Here is a 13,276-nt window from a genome sequence, read left to right on the forward strand (position 1 = left end):
TCATCAACCCACCATTAATTGACACTGCCATCACCTTTGACCTTTCCCTGCCCTGCCTGCAAAGAATCCTCCACCCACCCCCCCAAAGGTCGATACTCCCGATATATTAACTCTAGGACTGCAGGGGAGTTTGCAAGAGCCCTCATCATTGCTCCAGGTACTCCCACCATCTAGGTGTCCCTTCCCCAACTCAACACTGAGGAGCTTACTTCCCTGTTCAATGTGACCTGCTCTTCAATCCTGGATGCCGTGGTTCCACTCAAATTGAAAAAAACCCAAGCCCAGGATGGTGCCTTGTTCTTAACAATGTAACTAGGACCTTAAGGAGAGAATGCAGGAAGGCCGAACAGAGACCGAAGTGAAACAAATTCCATGTTTCCCTCCAGATCCTAAAACATAACCTCAACACACATCAGGATGCAGCGAAGGCCAAGAAAGCAAATACTTCACCAACTTAATTGGCAACAACTCTCATAACTCTGGAGTTCCTCCTTAAGTACCTTAAACTCGGTTGTAGGCAGTCCATCCACTACAAACCAGGACACATTCCCTGCCAAACATGAAGAAATTTTAAAATTCTTGATCCAGAAAGTTGAGAACATTAGGAAAAACATCCCTCCCCCTACCAGCTGTAACCTAACTGGACTGCAGCTCTGTCCCCATAACCTGGATGGATTCAGTCTCATCAAACTACCCATCCTCAGAAAGACCGAGTTTACCATGAAACCTACAACCTGCCCCCTTGACACTATCCCTACCACCCTCCTGATGGATGTCTTCAACATCGCGGGCCTGAGCATCCTCTCCATCATCAACAGCTCCCCAGCCACTGGCTCTGTCCCAACCTGCTTCAAACGGGCAGTGGTTCAGCCCCTCCTGAAGAAACCTAACTTTGACCCCACCATCCCCAAAAATTGCAGACCTGTTTCAAAACTTCTTCTCCTCTCCAAAGTTCTTGAGAAAGTAATACTTAACCAACTATCTCCCTACCTTCACCAAAATAAAATAACGGAAAAGTTTCAGTCAGGATACAAAGCCCACCACAGCAGAGTTGGCTTTATTGAGTGTATACAATGACCACAGACATGGGAGGTGGCATCACTGTTCTAATTCCCCTAGACCTCAACAGTGTTTGACTCTGATAGACTCTCTCCAGCAGGAGGCTGGCATCAATGGTGTGGCCCTAAGCTGGTTCAAATCTCCTCACTGACAGGGCTTTAACAGTCAACATGGGCAACTACACATTTGCCTCAGCCACCCTCTCCTGCAGGGTTCTACAAGGATCCACCCTTGGTCCTATTCTTTTCTCATTGTACATGCTCCCCCTTGGCCATATCATGCAGAAACATGGCATCTCCTTCCACTGTTACGCTGACAACACCCAGCTCTCCCAGTCAAAAATCACCAACCTCACCATCTATCTGGAAGACATAAAATGCTGGATGGCCTGCAACTTCCTCCAATTTAATGAGACAAAATCCTATTTAGCCCCCCTAATTTCACCAAAATGTTTTACACATCTTCCTAGGTAATCAATCAACTCTCATCAAACCCCACATTAAATCCCTTGGGGTGCTATTTGACCCTGCCTTCAAATATGAGAAACAGGTCAATGCCCTGGTAAAGGCCTGCTGATTCCAGCTCTGCACCATTGTTAAATAAAACCGTACCTCTCACTCAAGGACCTCGAAAGGGTTATTCACGTCCATATCTTCTCACACCTGGACTACGCTAACTCTCTATACACTGGGACGAGCCGGTCCTCCCTAACCCACCTCCAATCAGTTCAGAATGCTGTGGCTAGGGTCCTGATAGGTGCCAAGAAGAGAGACCATTCACTCCAATTCTGGCCTCCCTCCAGTGGCTGCCAGGGTGGCTCAGAATCAACTTTAAGCTGTTGATATTTACATACAAGGCTCTCAACGACAACCTTGCTCCCCCATATCTCCAATCAATTTACGCCCTACTCTGCTCCCAAGCAATTCAGATCAGCTACTACAGGATACCTGGCTGTTCCAAGCACTAAGTACACACAAAGAGGAGACCGCACCTTCGCTGTTGCAACCCCCAAACTGTGGAACGGCATTCCCTTGACCATTAAATTAGCCCCCTTTCTCAACTGCTTTAAATCCAAGTTAAAAATGTACCTTCTGTCATTAGCATTTATTGTCTAGAAACCCTTTGACAGCATTCACTGCGATTGTGGTCTATTTATAATGTCTTAACCTGTTGTACTGTAAATAATTGTACTAGTTTCAATCAATTGCCTTGGTTTGTATAGCACTTTGGTCAATGCAAAAAAAATGTGATAAATGAACTTGAACTTGACTCGAGTGCATGGACTTGCTCTGCCCCACATTAAACTCCATTTGCCATCTTTTCACCCCTCAACATATATCCCATTTCAGAATCATAATGTCATGATCATAAAATTCCCTTCCACCGTTTTTCTTATTATTGGCAAACTTGGAAATATATTTCATTCCCTCCTTCAGGTGATTAATATAAATAGTAAACAATCAAGGGCCAAGAACCAATCCTTGGGGTAATTCCAACTAGTTACATCTGTCTATCCTGGAAAGCACCAGTTTATTCCAACTCCCAAACATTGTTATTAAATTGTTAAAACTATACAGAAGACAAATTAAAACAAAATAAGTGATCGAGAACTTACTGCCCGAAGGTGGCACTAACCACATTTTAAGTACACTGAAACCTCGTTAGAATGCAATTGGTTAATCCACTGAATCGCTTATAAGGTGGGTGTCTGTGGACCCCAAAGGCTGCTTTCAGGTGGAATCGCCTGGAGAATGCAGCTCCGGGTGTCTGCGAGGGACGTTCAGGTGGCAGCACTGAAGGCGGTGTTTTGCCACCTGAAAGGTCCGCAGCGGGGAGAGGTGCCGCGGAGCAAACGCCGGCTCCCGAGTTGGGGCAGGGGCAGCCGTCCGACAGTCACCCTCCCCACTGTCGACCAACAGACCCCAGCGCAGGACGTCAGGGCTGGGGTGGCCGGTGTGGGACTTTGGGCCACTGACGAACCATGCCGGCCGCTCCAGCCCTGTAGTCCGTGACTCATCTGTAACGCGGTGTGAAATCTTAGACCCCCAACTACCGCGTTCTAACAAGGTTTTACTGTAGTACTTATTTAAGTGCAACCTGTAAGGTAATAGACGACATGTTGGAAAGTGGAATTAGGCCGTGTGCTGATTATGGAGGGGATGACTGTTTAGGATGTGGGACAGTGTGTCTATTATGCAGGCTAATTAGCGCTGGTTGTTTTCAAACTTATGGCATTCTCCATCATACTCCTGATCTGGCCCTTGTAGGTGGTGGAAAGGCTTTGGAGGGATAGATGAATCAATTTCCATTTAATATCTAGTTTTAAACCTGATCTTGGAGCTATATTTACATGGCTGTCCAGTTTTGAGCACCATAATCTGTTAAGAGTCCATTTAATTTAACACAGTTATGATTACACTCAACTTGATGGAAGTTGTCAAATTATTTGCAGGAGGGAACAGTCTTAATAAGACCTGCTCAGCTCTGAAGGATGGCCTATTACAATCAGACCAGCCAACATCATCTGGGGAAGGTCAGACCTCTATAACAAGGACAGGCTGCACCTAAACTGGAAGGGGACCAATATCCTGGCAGGAGGGTTTGCTAGAGCTGTTGGGGAGGGTTGAAACTAGTTTGGCAGGGGGAGGGAATTCAAAATGAGAGTGCAGAGAATAGGACAGGAGGGAGATAGGGAATTACAACAGGGAGTGAAATAAATAGTGAAGATTTACACAATAACAACGAAGAAAAGGCAGGAGAAAGGGCTGTTCCAAAAGAATACGGAACAAATCATATCGGGATCAAGTTCAAGGGCACGATATTTAAATACATGTAGCATCAGAAGCAAAGGGGATGACCTGGTAGCTCAGATTCAACTGAAAAAGTATGACATTGTAGCCATTACTGAAACGTGGCTTAATGACGGGTGTGATTGGGAGCTCAATTTCCCCGGTTACATTGTCTATAGGAAAGATAGGCAGGTGGGTTGAGGAGGAGGGTTGGCTCTGATGATCAAAAATGGCATTAAATCAATAGAAAAAAGGGACATAGGGTCAAAAGAGATAGAATCATTATGGGTTGAATTAAGAAATGTCAAGGGTAAAAAGACCATATTAGCAGTTATATACGGGCCCCAAATAGTAGCCGGGAAGTGGATAATGAGATACAGCAGGAAATACAGAGGGCATGCCACAGGGATAATATCAAAATAATTATGGGGGATTTTAACATGACAAGGGATTGGAAAAGACAGGAAAATTCTGGAAGCCAGGAGAGAGAGTTTGTCAAAAACCTTTTTTGAACAGCTTGTTGTGAAGCCCACCAAGGGAACTACAGTTCTGGATTGGGTCATGTCATTAGGGAGTTAAAGGTCATAGAACCTCTAGGAAGCAGCAATTATAACACGGTTGAATTTAATTTAAAATTTGAAAAGGAAAACCATTTATCGGATGTATCTATTTTTCAGTTGAATAAAGGAAATTACAGTGGTATGAAAAAGGAACTGGCTCAAGTAAACTGGGAAACCAAACTAATTTGAGGATCAGAGCAGGACTGAAAGATATTTTTGCAAGCAATAAAAGGTATGCAGATATATTCCAAGGAAAAAGAAATTTGTCCAAGGAAAGATGGTACCATTGTGGCTAACAAAAGAGGTGAAGGTGAGGGCATAGAAGGAACCTAAATTAGTGGGAAATCGGAGGACTGGGATTCATTTCGACAATTACAGAGAGAGACAAAGAAAGTCATTCAGAAAGAAAAGATGAGCTATGAAAGGAGATTAGCTAACAAATATTAAAAACGATACTAAGAGTTTTTTTCAAATATATAAGGAATAAAAGAGTCACGTGCTGACATAGGACCGATAGAAAACGATGCTGGGGAAATTGTAATGGGCTATAAAGAGATGGCAGAGGAACTTAATCAATATTTTACATCCGTCTTCACAGTGAAAGACATTAGTAATATCCCAGACAGTCATAGGCTTCAGGGAGTAGAGTTAGATTCAGTTAGGGTTACTAGAGAAATTGTGCTAGTCAAACTAAGTGGATTAAAGATTGATAAATCTCCCAGACCGGATGAGATGCATCCACGGGTTTTGAAAGAGGTGGCTTTGGAGATTGTAGATCCATTGGTGATGATCTTCCAGAAATCGACAGACTCTGGAGAGATTCCAGAGGATTGGAAGGTCACAAAAATGGTTCCACTGTTTAAGGTGGGAGACATAAAAAAAGGAAACTATAGGCCGATTAGTTTGACATCAGTGGTTGGGAAGATATTAGAGTCGATCCTCAAGGATGAGGTGAAGAAATACCTGGAGATGCATGACAGGATAGGTCCAAGTCAGCATGGTTTTTTAAAGAGTAGATCCTGTCTGACCAACCAATTAGAGTTTTTTGAAGAAATCTCAAGTAGGATAGACAAAGGAGAGGCTGTGGATGTTATCTATTTAGATTTTCAAAAGGCTTTCGATCAGGTGCTGCATATTAGGCTGCTAAATGAGATAAGAGCCCATGGAATTACAGGGAAGTTATTAAACTGGATAGAAAAGTGGCTGATAGGCAGGAAGCAAAGGGTTGAAATTAAGGGCTCCCATTCTGGATGGCTGCCTGTAACCAGTGGTGTTCCGCAGGGATCGGTATTGGGGCCGCTGCTGTTTATTATTTATATTAATGATTTGGATTGTGGTATGAATGGTCTTGTGGCCAAATTTGTGGATGACACTAAGATAGGTGGCGGAGTGGGACGTGTAGTAGAAATCGTAAAGTTGCAGAAGGATATAGACAGATTAGGAGACTGGGCAAAATTATGGCAGATGAGATTCAACATAGAGAAATGTACAGTTGTACACTTTGGCAGTGGAAACAAATAGGGAGAATACTACTTGGATGGGGTGAAAATTCAGACCTCGGATATGCAAAGGGACCTGGGTGTCCTCATGCAGGGAAACCTAAAAGTTAATGACCAGGTGAAATTGGTAGTGAAGAAAGCAAATGCTATGTTGGCATTCATTTCAAGAGGAATAGTGTACAAGAGTAAAGATGTGTTGATGAGGCTCTATGGGGTACTGATGAGACCTCATTTGGAGAACTATGTACAGTTTTGGGCCCCCTATCTTAGAAAGGATGTGATGTTGGAAAGGGTGCAGAGGAGATTTACTAGGATGATTCCTGGAATGCAAGGACTAACGTACGAGGAGCGTTTGGCAGCTCTTGGGTTGTAAGAAGAATGAGAGGAAATCTCATAATAAAGGCATTTTGTATTCTGAAAGGTTTAGATAGGGTGGATGCAGGTAAGATGTTTCCCTTGGTGGATAAATCAAGGACAAGGCGTCATAGTCTTAAAATTAGAGGTTATCCATATAAAACAGAGATTAGGAAGAACTTCTTTAGCCAGAGGGTCTTGGATCTGTGGAACTCACTGTTGCATACAGCAGTGGAAGCCATATCACTGGGAGTATTTAAACAAGAAATAGACAAGTATTTCATTAGTGAGGGCATCAAGGGATATGGGGAAAAGGCCAGAAATTGGAACTAGAGTAGAGTAGTTTAGTGTAGATTTACAGAACAGACTCAATGGGCCTAGTGGCCTGGTTCTGTTTCTTTGTCTTATGATCTTGTGATGTTAACCTATTCATTAAATAGTATATAACTCTAGCCACAGAAATGTTGGTGTACTCCATACAAGAACTAGGTTAAAAAAAAAATCACTCCAATATTGGTTGCAAAGAAATCAGTTTATGTTGCATCACTTCAAATCTTCTCCCTATTGATGTAACCACCATCCTTCCAAACTTCTCACAATACAGTGGAAGGATAAAGGTAAAAGGTTTCACTATTGTCATGTAATACTACATTAGAACGCAACATACATGAATTCTTTAACTTTTGTCCTCCATAAGGCAGAGAGTCATCACTTTGTCCAATGCCCCTCACAGAAACCTGCAGGACTTGGTCTCCCCTCCAAGTACTGACTAGGCCTGAGCCTGTTTAGCTTCCGAGATTGGACATTCCCAGGTGTATTAACATTTCTCTCACTTCTGGGTGCACACAAGACAAACTGAATATGCATAGTTTATTCAAATATTTCATGCTAAATATTTACAATTAAAATGAAAATACAAATTTTATTACAAGAATACACAAAATAAAATCTATGTCTCAAAAAAAAGAAAGTGCAGAGAGTTAGTTTACTGACGAGTTTGTGCATAGCTGTAGATTGTATCTGCAATGAGCAGCATCCCCACTAAAGCACACAGCACCATTAATACTAACTTAACAGGATATAACAGTCAGACCACAGGTCTCACCTGAATACACAGGATGAGGAGCATTTGCTTCCTCCTAATAAGATGAAGAATTGCATTGGTACAGCAATACAAAGGGTTTGATCTAACAGATGGCATTGTTACACCAATTTAACAAATGGGCATTCATTGCACACGAAAAATATCTTTGGCTGATGCGGGCAAGAAAAACAGGTTTCAGGGTCATTTTCATTGTGCTTTTCAAACACCACACATGCAAGGAAGTTACTTGCCTTTATTTGTAGACATTGAAAGTCAGTATGAAAGTCTGAGGTCACTGAACATGTTCGCCCAATTCCACAGTGCAACAGGAATTCAGCTCAAATCCTCAGAGCAGAACATTTGAGTTGGTGTATAGCAATAAAGAAAAATGAGGGGAGTGGAGATAAAGAGAGAGCAGCAATGTGCTCAGGCTCAAGTTACTTTCATTGTTCTCTCACAATGACTTGTTCTGATTTGGTCAGGCAGAAAAAAAGAGCTTCAGTTACAGCCACCAGGTCACCTTGTGGGCCCAAAGAGGGTGTGTCCACCTTCTTACAGAGACAACATTGAAGATAGACATGAGTTGATTAAACACCTACAAATATTTCAGTAATGCTACCTACTGCTGCTATCCAAGTCTGTAAGATTCATTGACCAGGTATAAATATCACATCAGCGGTTCATCAGGCACACTTCCTCCTTTTCTATGGAGTGTACTGGTGGAAGGGAAAAGGTAAAGGCTGGAAGGAAGGGTGAAAGATCCATGGTTTTTCTTAAAGTGTACACAACAACCACCTAGCTAGTCAGGTAAGCTAAGAGGTCCATGGTTGCCAGACATTGAAGGATTGACAACTACGTAGAGGCTGTTTGTAGATATGTGACCTATGTCTGGAGGGTTTGTTGTGTTTTTCTTTGGTTTAGTGTTTGGGTACTGTCAGTCATTAAAGGTAACCCCTCTGTTAAACTCTGTTTACAAGAGACAATGGTGAAGGTGGTAGAGGAATGAATGAATTGGTTTTTCTCCTTTCTGATTTAATGTTTGGTCTTGCTAATCAATTATGTAAATAACGCTAGCTTCAGGTTACCTTTTCATGGGCACCACTATAATGACATCCTGATCCAAGATCAGTTCAAGGGATCGTTTAGACAATGGCAGATACCAGCATCATGACTGCAATCCCACTGCAAAGCAGCAACACTTGATACACAGAATTCCTGAAACAAAGAATTTAGAGGTCAACTAGGTAGGCACAAACAAGCTAAACTCTAAGCAGCAAACATACTAAATGCATATGATTCCCCAGAATTTCTTTCTCACAATTATTTATCAGCTGGTGCAGGGAAAATTGCTTGCTGGCTTCAGGACATAAAACACAAGAGTGAACTAGGCACCTTTAGAAGCTGCTCCATCATTTAATAATATTGCTAATTTTTTCCATCCAATTACTATAATCCATGGGCTGTCTCTCTTACCTCACCTGTATCCATCCATCATCTGCCACTCATCTCACCCTTCCCTTTCACCTCTTTATACGGACTACATTCCCTTTATAATCTTGCTGGGTCTCAACCAAAACTTTGACCATTCATTTGGCTTCACAAGTGCTGTTGGACCTGGAGAGTTCCTCCAGCAGTTTGTTTTTCATTCTAGATTCCAGCATCTGCAGTTTTTCATGTCACGCTATTTCTTGAGAATCATAATTTATTGTCATGAACTTCATTGTTTTGCAGCAGCATTTTAGGTAAAAATATTGCTATAAACGACATTAAAAAATACAGAGATTTGTGCAAAAGAAGAGAAAGTGAGGTAGTGTCTGTGATATTTCTTTTATTGTAATAAAAAGAAATTGGGTTCTTTTAAAACAACTATACTTTATTAGCTAAGGAACTCACACAGTATAGAGGCATCCAACTTGAATCCAATTCAAGCTGCCACAAACTAGTCTGACTCACTCTAGTGGTCAGTAGTGCCACTAGCTCTAACAACATGACACACAAATACAGTATCTATTTCAATTTAAAGTTCAACACAAACATTAACACAAACATCAGCAGCACAAACATTAAGTGTGCAGTTCTCTTCCTTTAAAAGATTTAGCGTTAGGTACTTTGATAACATGTGTGGATCTTCTTAACACATGTGCTTATGTCGGTTCTGCTGTTCCACTACCGTCTAGCACTGGTGGTGTTTCTTCTGTTGATGTGCAGGCTGGATCTTCTTCATTTGTCTATTCCTGCAGTGCCTCTTGCATTTTCAGCAGGCTCCTTCGATTCCTCCTCAGTATTTGACCATCCTTTGTTCTGACAGTAAATCTGGGATTTATTTCTCTAGAACAGTGGCCTTTTTGTCCCAAGTGTTGGAATCTCTGAGTCTCACTGTGTCATGTTGTGCCAGTGGCCCTAAACTTCTTGATGACTTGTCATAGTTTACTTTTTGACTTCATTGCAGATGCTTTTGTTTTCATTTGACATCTCTGTTCTTGTTTGGGTCTACAGAGTAGGGAGGTGTTGTGCATAGTCTACATTCCATCAGAAGCTCAGTGGGTGACATGCCATGTTCACGTGGTGAAGCTCTGTAACTCAATAGAGCTAGATAAGGATCTGAGTTACTGTCTAGTGGTTTCTTGAGCAATTGGTTAATTATGTGAACTCCTTTCTCTGCTTTACCATTTGACAGGGGATACAGAGGACTTGAAGTCTCATGCCGAAAATCATACTTTTCTGCAAAGTTCGGGAATTCTCTACAACTGCAGCATGGTCCATTGTCACTGTAGGCAATTAAAGAATTCCTGCTCAACTCTGTTCACACTTGAGTTTTCAGTATCTTTTGGTTTAGAATCTTTCTGTACTACCACAGCCATGAAAAGTGTGTCACTGAGAGCAGTTTCTTCTATAGTGTGTTGTCTCTTCTCTAGTGTGCATTCTTTCCCTTTGGAAAAACATTGCTTTGCATAGTGATTCTGCCCTTTGCACTTATTAGACTTTTCCATAGGTGGGGCATTGTTTGGTGAATGCTGAATGCCACATCATTTACACTTGAATGTCTCTCCATCTTTTTGTTGTTTCCTATATCTTGTTTTTTGTTTATGTGTGTGACACACACTGTGACTATGCCTTTGTTTTCACTGGCTTTTACACTCTCACTGAATTTTTTTGCGTGCTGTCGAGCTAATTAACTGGCATGGCATATCTTCACAGCTCCAGCTAAGGTATGCTCTGCTTCTGGCAGCAACCTCTCTCTTACTTTCTTATCAATAATTCTGAACACAATTTGATCACGGATCATTGAATCTTGCATCAATCCAAAAATGCACGTTCTTGCTTTTAATTTTAAGTTCATTAAAAAAAGTATCAAAACACTTTCCCTATAGCTGCGTGCGCGAGCAAAACACGTTCCTCTTGAATGTTTCATTTTTCTTTGGTGAACAGTGTTCATCAAACATCTTGATAACCTTGTCGAACTTTCCCTAGTCTTCTACCTCAGCAAAAACACATGTATTAAAAGCCTCTAGCGTTGGAGATCCCACCACATTAATTAGTAATGCAATCTTCCGTGCATTAGGTTTGTTATAGAGTGCTATAGAGTACAGCATGAATCATTGTTGGAATAACTTCCACTTGTGGTCGACATTTCCAGTGCAATGTACAGCATCAGGAGCCTTTACACTCTCACATCTCTGTAATGACTGATACACACTCTGCACACTCCTTGTGTTTCTTACACTCCTGGTACCATGCACACTCGTGGTACCATACATACTCCTGGTAGCATGTAATGTTTCTTGAATCCAACCCAAGCTGCCACAACCTAGTTTCTGACTCTCTCTAGTGGTCAAAAGTGTCACTTGCACTCTATTGCTACAGTATCTGTGGTTCATTGTCCATTCAAAAATCTTGATGGCAAAAGGGAAGAAGTTGTTTTTGGACCATTGGGTGATCATCTTCAAGCTCCTGTATCTCCTTCCTGGCAGTAATAGTTTGAAGAGAGCATGGACTGTGTGGTGAGGGTCCTTGAGGTTAGAGGCTGCTTTCTTAAGATACCGCCTCTTGTGAATGTTCTCCATGGAGTGAAGACTGATGCCCATGACAGCATTGGCTGAGTTTACAACTCTTTGCAGTCTTTTCCTGTACCTTCATATCAGATAGTAATACAACCAATTAGAATGTTCTCCACAGTAAACCTTTAGAAATTTTCAACTCTTTGTTGATGTTCCAAATCTCCTCAAACAGTGTAGCTCCTGGCAAGCCATCTTCATGATTGGATCAACATGATGGCTCTAGAATAGATCTTCAGTGATGTTGACACCCAGGAATTTGAAGTTCTTAACCCTTTCCACTGCTGACCCCTCGATGAAGACTGGTTCATGTTCTCCTGATTTCCCCCTTCTGAAGTGGTCATTTCCTTAATTTTGCTAACATTTAGAGCAAGGTTGTGGTTGTGACAGCAGCAATGTTGAATGCAACATCTTTTAATCTCTGCCTTGAATTTACTCGGTGCCAGCTTTCACAGTCCTGAGTTTTACAAACACTGTCTAAACAAATTTCACCCAAATCCAATATTGCTCAAAAATACAGAAAATGTCCCATAGGCTACAATGAACAGCAACATAGAAAACATAGATGAAGGTTTTAGAAGGGGTACAGAAGAGATTAACAATGACACTACCTGGATTAGAGCTAATAGAGAGGATGGACAAATTTGAGTTGTTTTCTCGAGAGCAAAGAGCATGAGAGAAGACCAGATAGAAGTTAATAAAGTTATGAGAAACCGAGATGTGATAGACATTCAGAATCTTTCCCTCATGGTAAAAAAAAACATGTAAAATTACTAGAGGACGTGTTTAAGGTGAAAGTTTAAAGAAGTAGTAAGGGATTTTTGTTTTTTTAAATCAACAGTAGTAGGTGCCTATATTACATTGCCTAGGGTAGTAGTGATATTACTGTTTAAGAGGCTTTTTACAAACATATTAATATATTAGAAATAGGTAGGTATAGATAATATGTAGGCAAACAAGGATAAAAATTTAATTTGGCATCATGTTCAGCACAAACATAGTGTTTGTTTCTCTACTGTACTCTTCTATGTTCCATTAAAAGTTTTTCAGATTGAAGGCAAGTGAAATGGAGATCCCCAAGCCTCATTACAGGATCACTGCTTTTTTAAAATATGCATTAATGATTTAAACTTGAGTGTATAGGACAAAGTTTCTGGAAATGTAAATGACATAAACTTTGGAAGCCATAGTAAAGTGAGAAGCCAAATAATACACATCAATGGCATACAGTATAAGTAGGTGGGAGTAGAATGGGCAAATAAAACTAAATGCTGGTAAAGATGAACTGTTACCTTTGGTAGAAAAGCTGATATACATTAGAACCTGGTGACCAGAACTGTACACCGTACTCAGGTTATAGTCTGATTAGCACTCTATACAGTTCTGAAAACATCTCTATTCTTTCCTCCATGCACACAGATTGCAATGATATTATGCAATGGAACAAACATAAATGTTCTAATAAGGACTGTCTGTGGATTGCTTTGTTTAAATAACAGTCATAAATAAGTCAAGAAACTGTTTATACATGTACATCTATAAGAATGTTCAGTCCTGTCAAAGGAGCATTAAGCTTTGCAAACACATCTTCATTGTTAACATTAGGGTGTAATGAAGATAGCAGTAATTTCTTTTACAGTCAAGCAATTTCATTTCCTTATGAGGAATAAACATATCATACTTTATCTGCTTACCCACCTATTCCAGAATAATGAAAACCCCATTCTGAAGTCTATGCTGGCACCAATTACTTACCACACATCTGTCTCTTGAAGGAGATCAGGTACCACAGTAACTAGAGCAATATATAGAAATCCTCCTGATGTGAATGGTAGAATCCAAGCTACACTGCCCCCTGTAAAATTGAAGAGACTGA

The 13,276-nt window shown here is 41.0% G+C and overlaps 1 protein-coding gene across 4 annotated transcripts in view; it reads right to left on the minus strand.

Moving 5' to 3' along the window:
* Window positions 1-6,774: 6,774 nt before the first annotated feature.
* Window positions 6,775-13,276, minus strand: part of slc39a13 (solute carrier family 39 member 13) — a 72,715-nt gene continuing 66,213 nt past the window's right edge. For all 4 annotated transcript variants that reach the window (XM_069894583.1, XM_069894576.1, XM_069894565.1 and 1 more), the window contains 2 exons: window positions 13,156-13,255; window positions 6,775-8,560 (listed from right to left, as the gene is read on the minus strand). In XM_069894583.1, the coding sequence (XP_069750684.1) occupies window positions 8,488-8,560; window positions 13,156-13,255 (173 nt within the window). In that variant the 3' untranslated portion in view covers window positions 6,775-8,487. The remainder of the gene's footprint in view (window positions 8,561-13,155; window positions 13,256-13,276) is intronic.

Source organism: Narcine bancroftii, chromosome 1 (genome assembly GCF_036971445.1).
Source record: "Narcine bancroftii isolate sNarBan1 chromosome 1, sNarBan1.hap1, whole genome shotgun sequence".
In the NCBI taxonomy this organism is placed as follows: domain Eukaryota; kingdom Metazoa; phylum Chordata; class Chondrichthyes; order Torpediniformes; family Narcinidae; genus Narcine; species Narcine bancroftii.